Below are 25,314 nucleotides of genomic sequence, written 5' to 3'. Positions count from 1 at the left end.
ACTCCGGGGACTGTTGTGGGGTGGGGGGAGGGGGGAGGGACAGCATTAGGAGATACACCTAATGCTAAATGACGAGTTAATGGGTGCAGGAAATCAACATGGCACATGGATACATATGTAACAAACCTGCACATTGTGCACATGTACCCTAAAACCCTAAAGTATAATAAAAAAAAAAAAAAAAGAAAAAAGTCTTAAAAAAAAAAAAAAAAAAAAAAAAAAACTTTAGCTGGCTGGGGCTCCTCCCCTCCCACCTCCCGCTCTGTGTCTGGGGTCACCAGGGCTACCTGTTACCATTAAATAAGCCCCCTTTCCATTCTCAATTTGTCACCCTGGCCCAGGTCCTCAGCATATCACCACCACTTCCCACCTGCCTCATCTTGCTGGAGAGCTGCCTCTCTCCTCCTGGCATGAACCCACTAAAAATGTTCACAATTTAAATTCCTTCCCTGGGCTCCCTCCTTTACTAAACCCAAGATACTCTGATTCTGTTCTGTTCAGCTGTGCAGTCCAGGGGACCTCAGAACTGACTGCCAGGCTAAGTCTCTCATCTTTCCCAGGATCCCCCAAAGGTCCCAGTCGGCTTTTTACCACAGCTCGCTCCTCCCTTCCTCCCTTCCTTCTTTCCCTTCCTCCCTCCCTCCCTTTCCGTCCTTTCTTCCTCGCTCCCTCCCTTCCTCCTTCTGTCCCTCCCTTCTTTCCCTCCTTCCTCCCTCCCTTCCTTTCTTCCCCAGTCAGCTTTTTCCACAGCTCGCTCCTTCCTTCGCTCCTCCCTGCTCCCTCCCTCCCTTCCTTCATTCCTTCCTTTTTACCACAGCTCCTTTCCTCCCTCCCTCCAAGGCTCAGCCTGTTTTCTTCTTTGATGCCGCCTTCTCTAATCCTGGGGACTTAGTTTTCCCAGGAGACAGGCAGAAGGGACAGAGAAGAGGAAATGACATTTCCTCCAGGCAGAGTTCCCGGGGGACTACAGTTCTCTGAGTGGAGAAACCCACCTGGCATGGAGCAGGCGCTCAGCTAAGGACAATGAAAAGCGACTGAATGGAAGACTGGCCAAGGGGCCAGTATGGAACAATTTTGGTTCCAATGATCAACCTACATTTCTGAGAAGCCACAGAGCAGGAGGAGGGTCCTGGCAGAGGCCCCTGTAATGTTTCTCCACCCAATGCCTCTCTCCCACCACTTCTAGATTAGAGATACATCACCTGCCTGCCAGACCCCAAGCTAGAGACACAGCACACGCAACCAGCTAGCAAAATAATTCATCCTACTTTGCTTAATGTCTTTGGGGATAAAGATTATAAAATAGTTTCCTAATTTTAGTTTAGCTGAATAATGGATATCTTTTTATTCAAGACTCTGAACCAGGAATACTCATTTTCTCATGGTGCTGCAGGGAGATATTCTACCAATTAAGGCAACATAAGGATCTTTCTAGCTTTGTAAGTCACTTTTACAATATATCCTATTTCAAATATGTGGGAGTGTGTGCATTTATGGATACAGAGACTGCACAAAGGATAAGCAATGGGCAAAATATTAACAGGTGAATCTGGGTAAGGGTGTATGTGACTGTACTATTTTTATTTTTATTACTTATTTTTTTATTTTGAGATGGAGTCTCACTCCGTTTCCCAGGCCAGAGTGTAGCGGCACGATCTCAGCTCACTGCAACCTCCACCTCCTGGGTTCAAGCGATTCTCCTGCCCTCAGCCTCCCAAGTAGCTAGGGCAGGCACCCGCCATCACGCCCAGATAATTTTAGTACTTTTAGTAGAGATGCAGTTTCCCATGTTGGCCACGCTGGTCTCAAACTCCTGAACTCAAGTGATCCGCCCACCTCAGCCTCCCAGAGTGCTGGGATTACAGGTGTGAGCCACCATGCCTGGCCCTATTTTTATTTTTTTGTAATTTTTCTGTAAGTTTAAATTTGTTTCAAAAAAAAAAAAAAAGTTTATCTTTTCAGAATAGAATCTTCAGTTGTGCCAGTCTGAATAGAAACAGGAAATCCCATCCAGGTTCCATTAACAATCTTCTCTACACTTTGATTCTGATGAAGCAGGTGTGAAAAGGGGACTTTTGAAGTTCTACTTCCTGTCCTCTGGCCATAAACTTAGCTGTGGCTCACAGCCTAATTGTGTGTGCAATTCTCAATGGAAAACCTGACTCAAGAGTAAGCCTACAGAAAACTTTAGACCCGCTACAAAAATTCACCTCCAGTATGAGTGCCTTTTTCCCTCAACTACCAGCAATGCTGGATTCATCGATCCTTCCTATTTTTGTCAAACTGATGGTTGCAAATGCAAACTTGTTTTGAGCTGCATTTTAAATTTTTTATTATTTTAATTTTTTTTTTAAAGAGGTGGGGGTCTCACCATGTTGCCCAGGCTGAAGTACAGTGGCTATTCACAAAAGTGATCACAGTTGACTGCAGCCTCCAACTCCTGAGCTCAAGTGATCTGACTACTTACATCTCTTGTGTCAGCCGCATGTTTTAATCTTTTGTCTATTTTTCTAATAGGTTGTTGGTCTTTCCTGTAGATTTGAAATATTTCAGTTGTCTAGATTTTAATCTGTTGTCTGTTATAGAGGTTGTGAAACCTATCTATGACATGTCTTTTAGCTTTGTTTATGGCAGCTTTCACTAGACACACTCAGAGTTTTGACACAGGAAGATGTCTAACTCCTTTCCTTTATGGTTTCTGGGTTTTGTGGCTTACTTGGGAATTCCCTCACCACCCTATCATTATAAAACACTGTCCTTTTGCTTATTGTGTAGCTGTATTTTTTAAAAATAAGGTTTTTTATATCATCTGGATTTTATTTTTCTATATAGAATGTGGTATGAACTCAACTTTCCCCCCGTATGAATACCCAACTGGCCCAACACTATTGAACCATTATCTGATTCAACGCCTCCTCTATCATAAGATTATATTTCCACACATACAAGAGTCTGTTTCGGGACTATTCTCTTCCTCTGATCACTCCACCTATTTGCATGCTAACAGCACTCTGTTTTAATTACCTTTATGCTATGTTTTAAATGGACCAACACCATCCCTCATTATTGTTTTCAAAACTTCCTTGCAGACTATACTTCTAGCTGAACTTTAGATCAGCTTGTCAAAGCTCCATGAAATACGATCAGTCTTCCTTTTGAGAAGTAGCCCTTTTGCAACACTGAGCCTTCTCATCCTGGAAAATCATAAGGGTTTTCCCTGCCTGTGGCTTTCTTTCAGCTCCACTCCTCATACAGTGTGTAGAGCCATTCAAAAAATACATGTGGAATAAAAATAAGCTTCATAATTTTTATAATCATTTTACATATATTTTATCAAGATCACTGCTATAGAATTTACAGTTTTTGCTGCTACAATAAAAGGAATACTTTTTCCATTAAATTTCCAAACTGGTTGTTGTTGGCACACAAGACAGCAACTGTTTTTTCTATGTTTATCTTTTTCTTTGTGAAGAGACAGGGTTTCATTCTGTCATCCAGGTTGCAGTGCAGTGGCACAAACTACCGCAGCCTGGAGCTCCTCAACTCAGGCGACCCTCCCACCTCAGCCTCCAGAGTAGCTGGGACTACAGGCATGCATTACCATGCCAGGCTAATTTTTTTTTTTTTTTACTCTTTGTAGAGATGGAGTCTCACTATGTTGCCCAGGCTGGTCTTGAACTCCTGGGCTCAAGTGATCCTCCCACTTCAGCCTCCCAAGTAGCTGGGATTATAGGCGTGAGCCACCACACCTGGTTTGAACTATCATTTCAAATAGTTTCTTAGTTCTCTTGGATATCCAGTTCAATAATTATACCATCTACAATACTCTCAACTTAGTTTCTTTCTTTCCAATATAAATACACTTCACTTCTTTTTAAAAATGCTTTGCCTTGGCAAGGCCATCAGAGCTATGTTAACATAGCACTGATAGTAGGCATCCTTGATTTTTCCTATGTAATCTATTACATAAATTACGTCAATATCTAAGTAAGTAACGTGCCATTAAGTATAACTTTCCTTGTAGGTTTATGATAGATATCCACTAGTAATAATCTACTTTTAACTTGCTAGTAATTTTTCCCCCTAATTATTAATGGGAACTGCATTTTATTTAATTCTCTTCGGCATCTATCAGGTCGATCTTATGTTTTTTCTTCTTTAATCTGTTAATGTGATGAAATAACAAATACTGGTTAACTGCATGAGTATCTGCTACTGTGGAGTCAGCCAGGTGTGCACTGAGACCCTTGGCTCCACTTGTACTGGCTCTGTGACCATGGCCATGAATTACTTGATCATACTAAGCTTCAGTTTCTCCTGTTATAAAGTAGGAATAATATCCAAGGCAAGTAAAGTGGTTGGCCTTGTGTCAATAAATAGTGGCCCAATAAATATTAGCTCTTATTAGTAAGGATAAATTTCCTAATTTGAGCCCTTTACAGGTAAGGTACAGACAGAATGGTGAGTAAACTCACAGAAACCAACCATCAAAACTGGGATGGATTTCTAATGTCACATTTCCATGGCTTATGAACCAATGAATGGGATTAGGGGTGAGAGGCATGAACTCCCTGTAAAATGGCACAACATTGTAAGTATATGTGCAGTTTCCTGGTGAGTTCACAGCTTTTTATAAAGGAGTCTATGTTCCGGAAATGTTAACTATCTGAGGTGGGGAGGGGGAGGAAGCATAAGACAATGTTTAAAGGCAGATTATCACCGAAAGTTAACTGCTGCATGGGGGAAGCCAGGCACACGCCTTAGTGGACGAGGCCTCCCCTAATGCCTTAGGTTTCAGTAGATGGATGATGCGGAAGGGAATCCCAAAAGAACTTTCCCACCATTTGTCTTTTCTTGAGTTCTCTTTCAAAAGTGTAAATATATAACCATATCACATCTCTGCAGAAAGGTATGGACAGACTGCTAAGAGCAAGGAAAAAAGGGCAAACGCTCAGCACAAGGGTGCCTGGATGGACCTAAAGCTAAGTCTCCTACAGTACGTGCTTTCATGGGCCGAGAGAATAAAAAGATCTCACACACCAGCCCTGGTTGGTATTTTTTGTTTAACTGTTTTTAAGCTAATTGATTTCAAACCAGTTCATCCCCTACACCTCTAATACCTTTTATCGCCAGCAAATGGTGATCAGATTGACTCAGTGATAAGAAAATTGTGTGGCCAGGCACGGTGGCTCAAGCCTGTAATCCCAGCACTTTGGGAGACTGAAGCGGGTGGATCACCAGAGGTCAGGAGTTTGAGACCAGCCTGGCCAATATGGTGAAACCCTGTCTCTACTAAAAATACAAAAATTAGCCAGGCATGGTGGCGCGCACTTGAAATCCCAGCTACTCGGGAGGCTGAGGCAGAAGAATCGCTTGAACCTGGGAGGTGGAGGTTGCAGTGAGCCGAGATTGCACCACTGCACTCTAGCCTGGGTGACAAGGGTGAAGCCCTGTCTCAAAAAAAAAAAAGGAAATGGTGAATTGGACAAGGAGTGAGAAGAAGCAAAAGAAAAATGCACAGGAAACAGGACAGACACTAGGTAGGGCTAGAGAGTTCACAGCTTTTTATAAAGGGGTCTATGTCCAGGAAGGGCTGGAGAAGAAATAGACGCAGATCCAAAGACATGGTCTTTGGACTTCAGGGAGAGCACAAACAGGAACATGTGGGTTCTTCAGCTGTGCTTTAGGTATTAAAAATGATTGATATTAATTTTTTCTAAGACATGATTATAAAAAAAACCCATAAAAGTTCAAATATAATTACCTTTGTTTCTTTCTATATGGGACTCCACTATTTTTGTCCGGTTTGAGGAGTTTGGGATTAGGGAACATGACTCTACTATGCCAATATACAACTCCTCTAACAGGATTCACAAAAACACTCAGAGAAAAGCAACAAATATCTCCTTACCTGCCTAGGTGTTCAGAGCTCGGACTGACCAGGTACATTAGATTCCTGAGGGTATGCAGTGGTTGTAATTGATCTAAATTTACATGCTAAAAAAAAATTAAAGAATTGGTTAATATTTTCAATCATTTAACAAAGTAAAAATTAGTTCACAACCTATTTTTCATACCTGAGAAAAACAAAGGTAAAGAATATTTGCATTCAGTTTCTTCACTGCTCGAGTAAATTTCTGCTTGCTTAGATTTTCGCCACAAAATTCACTGTAAAACAAACATACAATTTATAAAGTTGCATTTTTGGAGGAAATTCTGTTAAAATCTCCATTTACAATGGGGAAAGGATTCCCTGTTTAATAAATGGTGCTGGGAAAACTGGCTAGCCATATGTAGAAAGCTGAAACTGGATCCCTTCCTTACACCTTATACAAAAATTAATTCAAGATGGATTAAAGACTTACATGTTAGACCTAAAACCATAAAAACCCTAGAAGAAAGCCTAGGCAATACCATTCAGGACATAGGTGTGGGCAAGGACTTCATGTCTAAAACACCAAAAGCAATGGCAACAAAAGCCAAAATTGACAAATGGGATCTAATTAAACTAAAGAGCTTCTGCACAGCAAAAGAAACTACCATCAGAGTGAACAGGCAACCTACAGAATGGGAGAAAATTTTTGCAACCTACTAATCTGACAAAGGGCTAATATCCAGAATCTACAATGAACTCAAACAAATTTACAAGAAAAAAACAAACAACTCCATCAAAAAGTGGGCGAAGGACATGAACAGACACTTCTCAAAAGAAGACATTTATGCAGCCAAAAAACACATGAAAAAATGCTCATCATCACTGGCCATCAGAGAAATGCAAATCAAAACCACAATGAGATACCATCTCACACCAGTTAGAATGGCCATCATTAAAAAATCAGGAAACAACAGGTGCTGGAGAGGATGTGGAGAAATAGGAACACTTTTACACTATTGGTGGGACTGTAAACTAGTTCAACCATTGTGGAAGTCAGTGTGGCGATTCCTCAGGGGTCTAGAACTAGAAATACCATTTGACCCAGCCATCCCATTACTGGGTACATACCCAAAGGACTATAAATCATGCTGCTATAAAGACACATGCACACGTGTGTTTATTGCGGCACTATTCACAATAGCAAAGAGTTGGAACCAACCCAAACGTCCAACAACGATAGACTGGATTAAGAAAATGTGGCACATATACACCATGGAATACTATGCAGCCATAAAAAATGATGAGTTCATGTCCTTTGTAGGGACATGGATGAAACTGGAAAACATTCTCAGTAAACTATCCCAAGGACAAAAAACCAAACACCGCATGATCTCACTCATAGGTGGGAATTGAACAATGAGAACTCATGGACACAGGAAGGGGAATATCACATTCTGGGGACTGTTGTGGGTTGGGGGGAGGGGGGAGGGACAGCATTAGGAGATATACCTAATGCTAAATGACGAGTTAATGGGTACAGCAAACCAACACGGCACATGGATACATATGTAACAAACCTGCACATTGTGCACATGTACCCTAAAACCTAAAGTATAATTAAAAAAAAAAAATCTCCATTTACAGTACAATTAGGTATAACACATACTCTGTGCCCTTTTACTCCTTAGTAAATTGCACTTAAAGACTTTCTAAGAATACACCATTCCCCTCAGAGAACAATTATACTGCATCTATACAAATTACAAATGCACATACCCTTTGACCAAGCAATTCCACTTCAGGACATTTATTCTACACAAATATCTGCACATTAATGAAGTGAAAAATGTACAAGATTATTTCTTGAAGCATCAACAGCAGACTGGTAAGATCTTGACACCTTTACAGAAAGGCAAACTATACAACTGTCATCTGCTTTACGCAGAATGGCAGTCAAAGGCTTACAACGGCCCTATGAGGCCAAGATTTGCACCCCATCTTCCTCTCTGCCCTCGTTATTCTATCCAGGACTTTGCAATTGCCATTCTTTTTGCCCACAGCCTCTTTCCTTAGGGGTCCACATAGCTTGCTTGCTCCCTCCCTCCCTCCCTCAGTTCCCCTATGACCACACACCTGCCCACTCAAACACAGCAAGCCCCTCTCTCACCACATTCCCTTTCTCTTACCTTTTTTTGTTTGTTTTTTAGGCAAGGTCTCACTCTGTCACCCAGGCTGGGGTGCACTGGCATGATCATAGCTCACTACAGCCTGCAGCCTCAATCTCCTGGGCTCAAGCGATCCTCCCACCTCAGCCTTCCAAGTAGCTGGGACTATAGGTGTGTGTCACCACATCCAACTAATTTTTTTTTATTTTTAGTAGCGACAAAGTCTGTTTCCCAGGCTGGTCTCGAACTCCTGAGCTCAAGTGATCCTCCTGCCTCAGCTTCCCAAAGTGCTGGGATTACAGGTAGGCATGAGCCACCATACCCGGCCCTCTCATCCTGTTTTAATGTTCTCCACAGCACTTACTGCCATGTGACGTGCTGTTGATTTGTTTACTATTTATGCTGGGCCCTCCATGAAAATGTGAGCTCCAAGAGGGCAGGGATTATTTTTTTGTCACCAATGTACCCTCCAGTGTTGGCACGCAGTAGGTACTTCATAAATATGTGTTACACAACTAAAAATTTTAAAAGCAAAGTGTAAAACACCATAGTATAGCATACTACCATCTGTGTTTATTTAAAGGTGGAAGATGATGGCCGGGTGCAGTGGCTCATGCCTGTAATCCCAGCACTGTGGGAGGCAGAGGAGGGTGGATCGCTTGAGCCCAGGAGTTCAAGACCAGCCTGGGCAACATAGGGAGACCCTGTCTCATACAAAAAAATACAAAAAAAATTAGCCAGGTGTGGTAGCGTGAACCTGTAGTCCCAGCTACTCGGGAGGCTGAGGTGGGAGGATCGCTTGGGCCTGGGGAGGGAGGAGGTTGCAATGAGCTAAAATCGTGCCACTGCCCTCCACCTGGGCGACAGAGTGAGACCCTGTCTCAAGAAAAAAGAAGAAAGCAAACTTTTAATTTTTTTAAAAAATTAAAAAGAATAAGAATTTTTTTAAGTGGGAGAAGATGGTAATAATATGTTCATATATGCTTGAAATGCAATGATAGTTGGAGGGTAGTAGGAAGGTTGTAGTGCAAACTGGGTAGACTGTATATCTTTAAATTTTCTGAATTTTATTTATTTATTTTTGAGACAGAGTCTCACTCTGTTACTCAGGCTGGAGTGCAGTGGTGTGATCTCAGCTCACTGCAACCTCCAGCTCCCGGGTTCAAGAGATTCTTCTGCCTCAGCCTCCAAATAGCTGGGATACAGGCGCGGGCCACCACACCCAGCTAGTTTTTGTATAAATGTTTTTAATTTTAAACCATGTGAGTTTTTTATTAAACAACAACAACAACAAACAAAAAGAATTCAGGGCAGGGAACAGTGGCTCACCTGTAATCCCAGCACTTTGGGAGACCAAGGCAGGTGGATCACTTGAGGTCAGGTGTTCAAGAGCAGCCTGGCCAACATGGCAAAACCCCCCTCACTCCTAGAAATACAAAAATTAGCCAGGCGTGGTGGTGGGTGCCTGCAATCCCAGCTACACAGGAGGCTGAGGTGGGAGGATTGCCTGAAACTGTGAGGTGGAGGTTGCAGTGAGCAGAGATTGCGCCACTGCACTCTGGCCTGGGCGACAGAGTGAGACTCTGTCTCAAAACAACAACAACAAATCAAAGAATTCAACGGCTACAATTTAACATATGAGGATCTGCAGCAAACCCTCTGAACATCCTGATACTCCCCTTTATATTCTCTGTGGTCTTCTGGAAGACTTCATGTACAATTGTAACATAATGAAACGAATCTGCACATAAGGCTTTTGAAATTAATCTCAGTATTTCAATCCGACCTTCTCTGTCTTGATAATACTTACATTCTTATTTTTGGTTTATTGGAATAAATAAGGACAAAACAGAAACTTGAAAGAGCCATGATAAAGATGACATTACCACCTTCAATTACTTGCCTGTTGCAGAGCTTTTTGGGAAGATTTACATCAAGTATATGAGACAGAATGTTGACCAGCTGAGTTGCATAGCACAGCGCAGCACTGATGGTATAGGCAGGGTTACTCTGCTCCATGTCTGCAGTAAGAAAACCACCACCATGTACAAAACCTTAATTCCAACAAAACTACTAATGATCCACGAGTTTATCATTTATGATTTTATCATGATAGCACTGTTACGTTTTAGTGCTTACTTAATAGACGCTCCATGACCAGACATAAATGGTCCATTATTTGTGTGTGTGTGTATATATATATATTTGCTGAGAACAATGTAACAGAGCAAATGGGCCTAAATAGACCCAACATAAATGAAATTAAAGTCTGACCTGCGTGAACCTGATAACGTAATATCAAAACAATGAATGCCCAACTTGAATGTCACCTCCCCAGAGAGGCCTCTCCTGACAACCCTACGGAAGAGTCATCCCTTCCTCTGTACCCCATCCTGCCCCAGGATGCTCCCCTAGTTCCTTCCACGGCACCCACTCAATGTACAGCATCTTGATCATTTACTTGCTTCCTACCTTTCTCCCCTGAGAAGGGCAAAGGGCCACATCTGTCTTGGTCACCTTTGTATCTCCAGCACCCAGCAGTGTGCATGACACAAAGCATGAGCTCACTAAATATTTACTGAGTGACTAAATGAACAATCTTTCTCCACCAAAGAGAAACTGCAGGGGTTTTAAAGGGTTTTTCCATTGGGGCCTTTCAATCTCCATTTAGGACTACTAAAACACATTACAAAGTTATACACTATAAATATGGGTCTCAACAGGTTAAATATACTTCTTTAAATAATGTCCTCATACAAACAAGGCAATATTAACCCCCAAAAGGTGAGACATCTAAAAAATGTTTTCAGTCCATCAAGTGATAAATGAATAAACAAAATGTGGCTTATCCATACGATGGAATATTACTCAACCATAAAAACGAATGAAACACTAATATATGCTATCATGTGGATGAATCTTGAAAACATTATACTAAGTGAAAGAAGTCTGACACAAAAAGCTATATATTCTGTGATTCCATTTATATAAGTTGCCCAGAACAGGCAAATCTATAGACACAGAAAGCAATGTGTGGTTGCCAGGAGCTGAGGGGAAGGGAGAGTGGGGGAATGTGACACTTTCATGCCATGGGGTTTCTGTCTGCGGTGATCAAAATGTTTTGAAATGACATGGAGGTGATGGGAGCACAATGCTGTGAATGTACTAAATGCCCCTGAATTGTTCACTTGAAAGTTGGTCATTTTGTTATGTCAATTTTACCTATAACTCTCTCTATATATAGATTTCAAAGGATATGCTGCTTCTCACCAGGCCCCTGGGTTGTTTTCTTCTCCTCCACCCAGCTGTAGTAGGCAGAGTAGTCCCCATTGTTAGGAAGGCTAATCCAAGGCCCTGTAATGCTAATGCTGGTGTCTCCGTTGTGATCGTCACAGACCCATCGTCCTGAGAGGTAAGTTGTCCTCCGGGCTTCAGCAAGCTTGCTCACAGTGCTGGAGGTCATGGCATTGTCAGTCTCTGAAGACACATCTGCAGGGTCTCTACAAGTAGGAAGACACATACGGATTTCAAGAGAGAGGGTTTTTAAGGGCATGCAATATACCTGCAAGACATGCTAGAACATTGAAAAGCTGCCTATGAGCACAGGAATTTTACATTAAATTTTTATTTTTTTTTTAGAGACGGGTGTCACTCTGTTACCCAACATGGAGCGCAGTGACAGATGTAATCATAGCTCACTGAAGCCTTGACTCCTAGACTCCAGAAATCCTCTTGCCTCAGCCTCCTAAGTAGCTGGGACTACAGGTACCTACCACCACACCTGGTTAACTTAAAAACATTTTTTTTGTAAAGATGGGGTCTCACTTTGTTGCCCAGGCTGGTGTTGAACTCCTGGCCTCAAGCAATCCTCTGAAAGTGCTGACATTATAATCATGAGCTACCGTGACCAGCCAAAGTGCGAATATTTCAGTTGTGAGCTACCATGCCTGGCCATGAATTTAACTGAAATATACATAGATAAGAGCTTGCTATCAGAAAGGAAGATCAAACCAGCTGTGGCACAGAAGCCCACACAATGTGAGGAAGACGGAACCATGAGGTAGGGCTGAACATATAAGGTTTTCAAACTACTTGGTCTCAACACCTCTCTACATGTTTAAAACACTTTGGAATCCGAAAGAACTTTTGTTTATATGGGTTAGATTACTGATACTGAATTAGAAATACTGAGAAAAATATAAATAATTCATTCAAAAATACCAATAAACCTATTATACATTTTTATGAAAAAAATCTTTCAAAACAAAAAATTAGTAAAGAGTGACACTGTTTTACATTTTTTAAACTCTCTTTAATACTCAAAGTCTTTCTGTTGTTCTTCAAGTAAAAATAGCGTCCCACAAAAAGAGCAGCTAGTTCAGCGTGCAGCTCAGTCTCTCAAGTGCTTTTCCTTGAGCCAGCAATGGTACTTCAGTGTGCAGCATGAGGGCCTTACGCATGCTTCCTATGCCATCACATGCCACAGCCAGCCCTGTATTCACAGGTTCCATGTCTTGAACTAACCGAGGACTGAAAATATTCGGGAAAAAAAAAAAAATAAATAAACAACAGGGCTAGGTGCAGTGACTCATGCCTGTAATCCCAGCACTTTGGGAGGCTGAGGCAGGCAGATGACTTGAGGTCAGGAATTCGAGATCAGCCTGGCCAACATGGTGAAACCCCATCGCTACTAAAAATACAAAAATAAGCTGGGCATGGTGGTGGGTGCCTGTAATCCCAGCTACTCGGGAGGCTAAGGCAGGAGAATTGCTTGAACCTGGGAGGCAGAAGTTGCAGTGAGCCGAGATCATGCCACTACACTCCAGCCTGGGTGACAGAGCAAGACTCCATCTCAAAAAAAACAAAAACAACAACAACAACAACAAAACCAAGAACAAAAAAAAATAACAACAAGCCCACCATGATGGCTTATGCCTGTAATTCCAGCACTTTGGAAGGTCAAGGCAGGTGGACTGCTTGAGCCCATGAATGGTGCTATGATCACACCATTGCACTCCTCTGAAAGTGCAATGAGACTCCCTCTCAAATCAAAGAACAAAAAAAACCCACCATGAGAAGTCACAGCAGGTACAAATGCAGTGAGGGGGAAGAACATAGTGTGCTTGGGGAACAGAGATGCTCAGTGTGGCTGGTGTGTGGGATGCACAAGGGAAGTGCCAGGAGATGGTACTGGGAAAGCAGGTAGGAAGCAGGCAGTCTGGAAAGGGCCTTCTGTGCTGCACCAAATTTAGATTCTGTCCTCTTGGCCAGTGGTTCTTCGTATCTTTCCTTCTGCCACAACATACGTGTAAGATAGCTGCTACCGCCTGATAAGACCGTGGCCAGTTCTGAGCTGTACTGCTACGTCTCCCTTCTCCCACAAGAAGTTGAGAGAAATACAAACAAGAAACCTTATTAGAAGGGTAACTTTAAAACCACCAGCGTCTTTTAAAAAAATTAATGGCATATAACATACACTAAATAAAAGATTAAAACAGCACAGAAATAGTTTTTCTTCACGTTTTCTCTTCGTGTGTGTATTTCTTTTTGAAAAAAGTCAGCCTTACAGAAAAGTTGCAAGAATTTTAAAGTTTCCCTGTATACACTTCACTCAACTTCCCCAAAGTATCAATTCAGGAAAATATTATACAATAATCACCACCAGATAATTAGCACTGCTACAACACTATTAACTAATTTACAGACCTTATTCAACTCTAACTGTCCTGCTAATATCTCTTTTGGGGTTCAGGACTCAACATCACACATTGCACTCAGCTGTCAGTCTCCTAAAAACTTTCTATTTTGCTCTATTTTGAATCTGCCTTTTTATTTTTCTATTTGCCAACTCTTACTAATGACAAAATACTTAGAGTCAAGAGAGCAGCTTCTCAAGCTGGAAGTAGCAATCAGTCTTTTTGGTTTTTAGGAAGCCAACTCTGGCAACAGACTAAAGGACAGACTGAAGAGAACAGTTATGAAACTAGCAATAGTCCAGTGAGCGTCAGTTTCCTGGAAAAGGTGCTGGAGAGTGACAGCAGCCAGAAGAGACAGGAAAATCCTCAATTAGAGCAGCCTGGTGGCTTGTGGGAATAAATGGAAGCCTTCAGTAGTAGTTTCCAAATCTGCTGATCAGCAGCAGCATCAGGGAAGTTTAAAGATATAGAAGTATTATAAGATGGACTGGGAGGTTGGAGGGGTGCCCTCTGGAACCTCTATTTCTCAGATGAACAGCCAGATGGGGGAACCACTGTCCTGTCCATCCCACCAGGGGTTATCCATGCACTACCGCCTAAGACTAAAGTCACAGTATTCAGTGCTCGGTAACAGTTAACACAATAAGCAGCAGTCACCAGGAAAAGGCTAAGTCAACATGTAGTGCCCACCATCTAAGAGACCCCAAGCTCTAGATGTTTTCTTAGGTATTTGTCATGATTTCTCTGTGAAAAAGGCATTTTTAAATCCCCATTTATCAGACAAGGAAATCAATATTTTGAGGTCCAAGAACATGCCTCACAACACACAACTAATAAATGGCCCAATACCGCCCATCAGATGGTTCTCTGTTTTTGTTTGTTTTTTTGAGACACAGTCTCGCTCTGTCACCCAGGCTGGAGTGCAGTGACACAATCTTGGCTCACTGCGGCCTCGGCCTCCCGGGTTCAAGCAATTCTCCTGCCTCAGCCACCTGAGTAGCTGGGACTACAGGCACGCGCCACCACGCCTGGCTAATTTTTGTATTTTTAGTAGAGACAGGGTTTTGCCATGTTGGCCAGGTTGGTCTCAAACTCCTGACCTCAGGTGATTCGCCTGCCTCGGTCTCCCAAAGTGCTGGGATTACAGGCATGAGCCACCACTCCCAGCCATCAGATGGTTCTTAATCAGGAGTGTGAGTCAGCACCTCATCTAGAAGCTCCAGGACAGTACACAAGCCTGGGCCCCACCCCTCACCTGGCTGCCTCCCCAGCTTTGTGCGGTGCGTACTGTTTGTTGAAACAGATAAGACTTATGTTCCATCACCAGGAAAACCAATGACCCTAGAATAAGGCCCAATAAATGAGGTAATGACATACTTTAAAAAGTATCTGGAACTTGATCTATTCCTGGAGTCAAAAGGCTTGCTTAATGTACCTCACACCAGTCTTTACTTCCTCGATTGGAAAAATGACAGAGGTGAGCTCTAATATATGGGATCGTCGAAGATTTGCCAGACGCTCATAATGACTTCTTAAGTCAATGGTCTTTTTTTCTACCAGGTCACCAAGTTTGCGATTATGCCTCTGAATCTTCTCCTTTTTCTCTTGGTGCCGTTGTGCTCGACTGTAAAGCTTCTGATTCTTTTCCTTGGTTTTGAGAAGGCCTTCAGAATCTAAAATAAATAAATCACACCCAACAATTATCTCTGCAAACAGTTCCTGTGTACTGCAGAGCTCCACCCCACAAACACGCATGTTTTCCCTTGCAATCTAAACTGAAAGCAAAACCTGAATAATATAATGTTCACTAAGTGGAAAATTTGAGAGTTTAGTTCAAGTAGATATTACACATAAAGCAAAGAGAACCATGATTAAAATGACTCTGGATCTCTATTTGTAATCACTAGTAAAAGGAGTCACTCAATGACTATCGAGTTTAAGTTTAGCACAGGAAGGACCTGATTCTCCTACAGTGTGCACCAAAGAATAGTCACATTGGGCAGAAAAGAGATCTAATTCAAGTTTGAAAAACTTACTGGCTATCTGATTTCCCTAGAAACTTCTTAGGTGTGCCTTGGACTATAATCAGAGAACCCAGGGATAATCTCACAGCAGGTGGTCATCCAGTAGAGGAGAAGGGCAACAGAAACAGCCCAAGAGCTCTGAAAAGTCGCAGTGGAGTGTGGCAGCAACCAGCAGGGTGGGTGGGAACACATCTGGTGAGGTATCTAGACACACATGCCCAGCATTTTAAGTGCTGCAAGGGAAACAAAAGCCTGGCCACACAACCACGAGGAGACATACACTCGTCCTGTCAGATTTAGGTCCTTTTTGTGGAGTCCTTTCGAGTTCTGGATCCTACACCTGCTAGGGCTGTTGGGCTGTAGCTAAACTTCACTTGAATGACAAAAACAAGCTGTAAACTCTCAGACAGATATCTAGGAGTTGCTTAGTCAACTTAAACCGAAGTTCAAAATCAAGTTCATTATTTTTCCAGGAAAATCTTCTCCAGTTTCCCTACTTCAAGATTATTTTTGACGTGTCCACTGCCTAATCAACCCCTTGATGGTCAATTCCATTCCCAGTCCAAGTCTTTCTATCTAGGCCTTTCTTTTCATTCCTACTATCACAATCCTAGTTAACGCTCACCAACGCTCTGCCTGTCTCCAACACGGCTCGACTCCACGCCTTCATGCCCTCTTTCACTTGCTCAATCTTTACAAATTATAGTCAATGCTCAGTGGTTCTCCACTGCCTATCAAATACAGAGCAAACTCCTCAGCCTCAAGGCCTCCTCCAAATTGGTACATATCCCACAGTTACCCTCTGCACACTCTTCGCTCTAGCTGTACTCAATTGCAACATATTTCAAATCCTTTCTGCAAGATGGAACCACTTGAATGTATGGATGGATGAATGCTGAATCAGTTATCACTCCCTAACACTCAGGCTATCTATTTGCTCCTGTTTTCTAAATGTTTGAATTTTACTCATTCAGGGAGGCCCCCATCCATAAACACTCCCCAGACCGTTTGCTCTTTGGAACCCTATGGTAATGTGTTCGGATTCTTCTGATGGTGCATAGCTCTTGGTTCCCCATATGAGGTCCTACTGAAGCCTTGCTGTCTCCTAACTAGGGTATAAAACGCACCTGATAAATGTCCGTGGGTCCAAGCCACCCTCCCACCCTCTTTCACTGAGCACCACTGAACTTAGGTATTTGGTTGCATGCATTAGATTTCTGACATTTTTTTTTATTTGTTTTGAGACGGAGTTTCGCTCTTGTTGCCCAGGCTGGAGTGCAGTGGCGCCATCTTGGCTCACTGCAACCTCCGCCTCCCGGGTTCAAGTGATTCTCCTGACCCAGCATCCCAAGTAGCTAGGATTACAGGCACACACCACCACACCCAGCTAATTTCTGTATTTTTAGTAGAGATGGAGTTTGACCATGGCTGATCTCGAACTCCTGACCTCACTGTGATCCGCCCACCTCAGCCTCCCAAAGTGCTAGGATTATAGGCGTGAGCCATTGCACATGGCCGATTTCTTACAGTTTTGAAACAATCAGCCAGGTGTGGTGATGGGTGCTTGTAATCCCAGCTACTTGGGAGGCTGAGGCAGGAGAATTGCTTGAATCAGGAAGGTGAAGGTTGCAGTGAGCCGAGATCGTGCCATTGCACTCCAGCCTGGCGACAGAGCGAGACTCCATCTCAAAACCAACAACAACATCTCTTTGTCATCCTGCTTAATGTGAATGTCCTAAAGGTTCAGTCTCTTGGTTCCATCACATGCTAACTTATTTTCATTATCCTTACCAAGCTCTTTACAAGTGCTGAAATGAATCTATCCAGCCATGATCCTGAGTCATACAGCGGTCAGATTTTTGGGGGAGGATCCATTTCAAATTTATTATCATGACCACTCGCAGGTGGCAGGAAATCATCAGTCACCTCATCTGCACCCAGTGCAGACTCAGCAGGCAGTCATCCTCTCTCCCTACCATCTCCCCATAAACATCAAAATGTTTGGTGCTGTATCTGTAATCTACTCTTGCTTCTTTAGATAAGTAACTCTGACTATAGCACAGATCAACTCAACACTACAATTGCATATAACCTAACTTCCCTATCTATGCCCTATATCTGTATTATACCATATAATGTATATCATGAAACCTTAAGTCAAAAGATTCTAGAGAAATAATTCATCAGTCTCTACAATTTATAATTTGTGCCCTTTCGTGACTACATGTCGTAATTCAACAACAACAAGCTCTTAAGCATGAGTCCAAGCATAGTTTCTGGAATCCATTAACACCTTTAAAATTGTTTGCAAATTTTCTAAGTCTGGTCTAGAGGGTGGGAAGGAGACATGTACATTCTAAAAAAGCAGCAGTTTCCAACCCTGGCAAGTCATCAGAACCACCTGGAGTAGTGCTATTCAAAGTGCGGTGTCTAGATCTGGGCCCATCTGTAAACTGTTACCAGTCATGAGGAGAGGAGGACAGAAATACAGAGTAAGCACGTGGAAGCTTTTTTCAACACGGCAATTTGACATTGCCATAACATTCAAGCATGTGATCATTTTCCTAAGTCCAGGATAGATCCTAGGGTTCTCTCTAGATTTTAAAAGGGTCACCAGGTGAGTGATGATTTGCTAGGGATGAAAACCACTGTTATAGGGTCCACTCCTTTGGATCTATGGCTAATTCCTTGTGGTGGTTGTTTTTGTTTTTGGGAGTTAGGAATGTGTTAAAAAGAGCTGATCAGCGCTTTTAACATGCTCATCAGAGAAACACGCATGCTCAGTAAATTCAGCAATTTTCAGGAGGTTCACAGATGCCCGGTGGCAAAGCCCTGAATATCATGGTAAGATGGGGAGGGCGTGAACTAATGTTAAGGAATGGGTTTTGATGTTGCTACTGAACCAGAGCCTTTGGAGAATGCATGCAAGACTGGGTGGAAAGTAGGTTCTATATAGTTCTGGGCACTGTTCACTGTGCTGCCCTAATTCTCTAGTTTAGTAATCCCATGAAACTCCACGTGAGCACTTTATTAGGACAAATGTTTTCAACGGAAGCTTTACACCATTACATGCCACTATAAAAGACTTGCTTCTGGAAGCAATGAGTAGACAAGAAAATGTATTCACGAGGTCTGATGGTGACTCATTCTAAACTTTAAACAGTGATCTTCAGAAATTCACGGACTGCAGCTTGCTGCCAGCGCTCATTTAATGTTACATAAACATGCTCTTTGAGTCTGAAGTAAATCTGATTTTTAATGTGAAAATAAAATATAGGCTGGGCGCGGTGGCTCACGCTTGTAATCCCAGCACTTTGGGAGGCCGAGGCGGGCGGATCACGAGGTCAGGAGATCGAGACCATGGTGAAACCCCGTCTCTACTAAAAATACAAAAAAAATTAGCCGGGCGTAGTGGCGGGCGCCTGTAGTCCCAGCTACTCGGAGAGGCTGAGGCAGGAGAATGGCGTGAACCCGGGAGGCGGAGCTTGCAGTGAGCCGAGAGCGCGCCACTGCACTCCAGCCTGGGCGACAGAGCAAGACTCCGTCTCAAAAAAAAAAAATAAATAAATAAAATAAAATAAAATATAAAAACTGTTCTTGGAGTTATTTCTAAATAGAACTTGTCTCTAATCCTAATGTAACAGAAATGTATATGATGTTACATTAGGATTAGAAAAAAGAGTATTCTTGGGGCAAATGGGAAATGGGTTAAGGATGTCAGACTTCTAAGAGAATTCATTTTGACAACGACCTATGATAAAGTGTACAAATATGATGTCAAATTAATACAGATTACGATGTGGAGACTCACTAAGGGAAAAAAACAATATTCTGTGCTTCTGGCATGAGCCAATAATTATTACAAGTGAGTACCAAGTTAAGACTCTGAGCTTCCTGTTAGCCAGGGCAAATAGTAACATACATTCCTTAACTTTTTTTTTTTTTGAGATGCAGTCTGGCTCTGTCGCCCAGGCTGGAGTGCAAGTGGCGCGATCTCGGCTCACTGCAAGCTCCGCCTCCCGGGTTTCCTCCCGATAGCTGGGACTACAGGCGCCTGCCACCTCGCCCGGCTAATTTTTTGTATTTTTAGTAGAGACGGGGTTTCACTGAGTTAGCCAGGATGGTCTCGATCTCCTGACCTCAGGATCCACCTGCCTCGGCCTCCCAAAGTGCTGGGATTACAGGCGTGAGCCACCGCGCCCAGCCCTTAACTTTTTTTTTGAGACAGAGTTTCGCTCTTGTTGCCTAGGCTGGAGTACAATGGCACGATCTCAGCTCACCGCAATCTCCGCCTCCCAGGTTCAAGCAAGTCTCCTGCCTCAGCCTCCTGAGTAGCTGGGATTACAGGTGCCTGCCACCATGCCCGGCTAATTTTTGTATTTTTAGTAGAGACGGGGTTTCACCATGTTGGCCAGGCTGGTCTCAAGCTCCTGACCTCAGGTGAACCACCCGCCTAAGCCTCCCAAAGTGCTGGGATTACAGGGATAAGCCACCGTGCCTGGCCAACTTTTTTTCTTTTCTTTTGAGACGGAGTCTGGGCTCTGTCGCCCAGGCTGGAGTGCAGTGGCGCAGTCTCAGCTCACTGCAAGCTCTGCCTCCTGGGTTCACGACATTCTCCTGCCTCAGCCTCCCAAGTAGCTGGGACTACAGGAACCCGCCACCACACCCAGCTAATTTTTTGTATTTAGTAGAGACGGGGTTTCACTGTTAGCCAGGATGGTCTCGATCTCCTGACCTTGTGATCCGCCTGCCTTGGTCTCCCAAAGTACTGGGATTACAGGTGTGAGCCACCACGCCCGGACTGGCCAACTTTTTTAATTGAGAAAAGAATCTGGTTATTTAAGGCTTCTATAATTGTGTATTTAATTTTTAAAAATTCCTTATACAAATGTTTTACAAGGAAAGATGAAGGCGAGTAGTAAAATTCTCCAAGTTGCCACAGCCCCACTCCTCCCTTTCTTTCTGTGTTCCTCTAGTTTATTAATCCCATGAAATTCCACATAGGTGCTTTCTAGGGCTGGAAGGAAGGATGTGAATTACTTACTTTTCTCCATTTCTTCGTTTCCTTTACATATTGTTTGTTTTAACTGCTCAATCCTCATCTTGCAGGACATTATTTTCCATCTCTGAAAAAAGCATGTAATAAATATCACAAACGTTGGTCTCTTATGATTAATATGATTATCTACCTGGGATCACTGCTTATTTTCAGATATGTCAGAAAACATAATGAAGAAAAAGACCTTATGTTACAGCTTTTGTAACTATGGAACATTACGAAAAAGAGAACGATGTTTTTTTAGTTCAATGCAGAGAAAAGAGAAATTAGGCCAGTGCCGTGGCTCATGCCTGTAATCCCAGCACTTTGGGAGGCCAAGGCGGGCGGATCATGAGGTTAGGAGATCAAGACCATCCTGGCCAACATGGTGAAACCCCGTCTCTACTAAAAAAATACAAAAATTAGCTGGGCGTGGTGGCACGTGCCTGTAATCCCAGCTACTCGGGAGGCTGAGGCAGGAGAATCACTTGAACCAGGGAGGCGGAGTTTGCAGTGAGCCGAGATCATGCCACTGCAGTCCAGCCTGGCAACTGAGTGAGACTCCATCAAAAAAAAAAAAGGAAAGGGAAATTACAAGAAAGAAATTCACATAGTTTTGTATGTATCAGTAAGCAAAGAGAAAAAAGCTGGACATTCTCTAAACCCACTCTATCTATGTAGCTACTAGCCACATGTGGTTACTTAAAACTCAATTTAAATCATACAAAATAAAAAATTCAGTTCCTTACTCACACCACCCTCATGTCAAATGTCTGACATCACATATGGCTAGTGGCTAACAGACTGGACAGCGCAGATACAGAACTCAAGTATCATCACGCAGAGTCCTACTGACGTGCGGCTCCAAACCTCTAGTTCTGGTTACTGAGGAGACGGTTAACATAACCAAGTCATCTCACCCAATAAGCAAACAGTACTTGCAAGTTAATAAAAATGGCAAAAAACATTATTTTTTCAGCGCACAACTCAAGTAAGATTTCCTGAAAAGCCTCAGAAAATTATATGAAACATGAAATTGCCTCTTTATATTACCAGGAGTTAGGTTCAGGACCCCCTAAAGCAGCGGTCCCCAACTTTTTTGGCACCAGGGACCAGTTTTGTGGAAGACAATTTTTCCACGGACAGGGTGGCAGATGGTTTACAGGGATGAAACTGTCCCACCTCAGATCGTCAGGCTTTAGATTCTCATAAGGAGTGCACAACCTAGATCCCTCACATGTGCAGTCCATAACGGAGTTCGCACTCCTATGGAAACTAACGCCACCATTGATCTGACAGGAGGTGGAGCTCAGGCGGTAATGCTCACTCGCCCTACTCACCTTCTGCTGTATGGCCTGGTTCCTAACAGGCCACAGCCAAGTAGGTATATGTGGCCTGGAGGTTGGGGACCGCTGCCTTAAAGTGAACAACGGATCAATAAAAATAGGATCTATGGCCGGGTGCAGTGACTCACACCTGTAATCCTAGCCTTTGGGCAGCTGAGGCAGGCACATCACTTGAGCTCAGGAGTTCGAGGCCAGCCTGGGCAACATGGCGAAACCCCATCTCTACCAAAAATACAAAGAATTAGCCAGGTGTGGTGACATGCACCTATAGTCCCAGCTACCAGGGAGGCTGAGGTGGGAGAATCGCTTGAGCCCAGGAGGCAGAGGTTGTCATGGTGTTACACTTATCTAAGTAGTCTGATGGTAACAGATAGAGAACAGATTACAGGGATGTTATGGTGAGCGAAACTCTAACATCTCGAATAGAGTCAGACATTCAAAAACAGATCCACAGGGACTGAGGGGTTCAGAAATATATCAGATATGACCTATCCTCAATTTTAAAAGGTAACAGAGTCTTTAGAAATGAATACTGAAGTCTTAGATAGAAAAACTAGAAACATTACAGAGAACTCAGGAAAATCTTCCACAGAACGTTTTGTTTACTAAAACATTCAGAGAATAAGCAAAATTCACTTCTATCACAAATTTTAATTATAATGAAATATATGACTGGGCGCAGTGGCTCACGCCTGTAATCCCAGCACTTTGGGAAGCCGAGGTGGGCGGATCACGAGGTCAGGAGATTGAGACCATCCTGGCTAACACGGTGAAACCCCTTCTCTACTAAAAAAACACAAAAAAACTTAGCTAGGCATGGTGCAGGCGCCTGTAGTCCCAGCTACTTGGGAGGCTGAGGCAGGAGAATGGCGTGAACCCACAAGGCGGAGGTTGCAGTGAGCCGAGATCGCGCCACTGCACTCCAGCCTGGGCGACAGAGTGAGACTCTGTCTCAAAAAAAAAAAGAGAGAGAGAAAAAAAGAAATATATGAATGTTTACTGTTGTGAAAAAAAATTACACATTACAGAAGAAAAACAGAAAATGTGACTGTTAGCCTGACTCCTTCCCATTTCTCAGGGGTAATCCTTTAAAATTAAAGTTTAATGTGTATCTTTTCATCTTTTCAGATTTTTTTTTTTTGAGTCAGGCTCTCACTCTGTTACCCAGGTTAAAGTATGGTGGTGTGATTACAGCTCACTTCAGCCTGGCCTCCTTGGCTCAAGTGATCCTCCCGCCTCAAACTCCCAAGTAGCTGGGCCTACAGGTATACACTACCACGCCTGGCTAATTGTTGGGTTTTGTTTGTTTTTGCAGATATGGGGTTTTGCCATGTTTCCCAGGCTGGTTTTCAATTCCTGGGCTTGAACAATCCACCTTGGACTCCCAAAGTGCTGGGATTACAGGCATGCACCACTACACCCAGCACAGATTTTATAAGAGTATATTTATATTTAAAATACTCACATAAATGAAATCATACTTTATCCTAGTTTACATTTTTTTCCATTAATAAGTACAACTTGGACATCATTCCACAGCCTGTAGACTGACCACATTCTTTTTAACAACTACACAGTATCATAATTTTTTTTTTTTTTTTTGAGATGGAGTATCACTCTGTCGCCCAGGCTGTGGAGTTCAGTGGCGCGATCTCGGCTCACTGTGACCTCTGTCTCCGGGTTCAAGTGATTCTCCTGCCGCAGCCTCCTGAGTAGCTGGGATTACAGGCATGCGCCACCACGCCCGGCTAATTTTTCTATTTTTAGTAGAGACACGGTTTCACCATGTTGGTCAGGCTGGTCTCAAACTCCTGACCTTGTGATCCACCTGCCTCAGCCTTCCAAAGTGCTGGGATTATAGGCGTGAGCCACTGCGCCCAGCTCAGTATAATTTTTTATCTCATCCTGATTGATGAACATTTATTTATGTATTAGCTTTACCATTATGCTATAATCAGCATTTTTTACCCATAAATTTCTATATTCATGAGCATTTCCTTGCTCTTTTTTTCTTTTTTTTTTTGAGAGTCTCACTCTGTCGCCCAGGCTGGAGTGCCATGGCACAATCTCGCCTCACTGCAACCTCTGCCTCTCAGGTTCAAGCGATTCTCCTGCCTCAGCCTCCCAAGTAGCTGGGATTACAGGCGCCTGCCACCAGGCCTGGCTGATTTTTGTATTTTTAGTAGAGACGGGGTTTCACCATGTTGGTCAGGCTGGTCTCGAACTCCTGACCTTGTGATCCGCCTGCCTCAGCCTCCCAAAGTGCTGGGGTTACGGGCGTGAACCACCACGCCTGGCCCTTTTTTTCTTTCATAATTGAGATTTCATTGGTTGTGTTGAAGATCAGTACACAGACATTTCAATTTGTACCCAATTCTTAATATACGTACCCAAAATCTAAAAGCCATGTATTTTAATTCTTTTTAAAAGTTATTCCAGTGACTTTCCAGCTTAAAATCTGGAAGCAAATTTTCCTTATGAGGTCATCAAGTACCAGTGTCTTCACACATTGATAAGCTGTTACGTATGTCCCACCAATTCACAACTGAATAGCATGTACACTACATATTCAAATTTTCAACCTTTCACAGCACAGTATCAAAGTTATTAGGAAAACAGGACTACCACGACCAAAGAGCTCACAGAGTGCACGAAATTCTGACAGGGAGAGCCATCATCAAGGAGCGGTTTTCTTTAGGAAACAGTTCTACTAAAAAACAACACGGGAACAGAAGTAATTAAAAATGTTCAATACATTAAATGCAGGACTGTGACTCCATAGTGCCATTTAGTATGCCTGGTATTATAGGATATAAAAACTAACCCCCCAACTACGGAATGCTAAGCTGACACCCAAGACAGTCAAAGCCTCCCATCACTCAATATCTCACACTGTCTTCTGGTTGTACCAAAATGTAAACAACCAGAGAATGATTTCACCTCCTAAAAAAAAGCACTGACACCTCAAAGGGGCTCTCCTCAGTTTTCGTTTCTCGTTTTCTGCAGGTAAATCTTCAGTTTCTTGGTTAGCCACTTCTGACTTTTCCCCCTTTGCTCCCCTTGTCCCTTTTGTTTGCACTTTTTTGTCTGAAGATTTATCCTTTCCTGCTGCTTTCTCAGCTTCGTTTCCACTTTTGTAGGAGCATGTTCAGCTGATAACCGCGCCGATC

At 42.9% G+C, this 25,314-nt stretch overlaps 1 protein-coding gene across 1 annotated transcript in view; it reads right to left on the bottom strand.

Moving 5' to 3' along the window:
* The window catches only part of ATG14 (autophagy related 14), a 48,718-nt gene that overhangs the window by 6,267 nt on the left and 17,137 nt on the right, over positions 1-25,314 (bottom strand). The window contains exons 4-9 of the mRNA XM_032179801.2: positions 20,805-20,886; positions 15,172-15,409; positions 11,311-11,540; positions 9,944-10,061; positions 6,078-6,168; positions 5,912-5,997 (exon numbers count right to left, since the gene is read on the bottom strand). Coding sequence (XP_032035692.1) covers positions 5,912-5,997; positions 6,078-6,168; positions 9,944-10,061; positions 11,311-11,540; positions 15,172-15,409; positions 20,805-20,886 — 845 coding nt within the window. The remainder of the gene's footprint in view (positions 1-5,911; positions 5,998-6,077; positions 6,169-9,943; positions 10,062-11,310; positions 11,541-15,171; positions 15,410-20,804; positions 20,887-25,314) is intronic.

The sequence above is a fragment of the Hylobates moloch genome, unplaced genomic scaffold, assembly GCF_009828535.3.
Source record: "Hylobates moloch isolate HMO894 unplaced genomic scaffold, HMol_V3 SCAFFOLD_16, whole genome shotgun sequence".
Lineage (NCBI taxonomy): Eukaryota > Metazoa > Chordata > Mammalia > Primates > Hylobatidae > Hylobates > Hylobates moloch.
The sequence above is the reverse complement of the archived record's forward strand: the minus strand, read 5'-3'. Positions and strand labels throughout refer to the sequence as shown.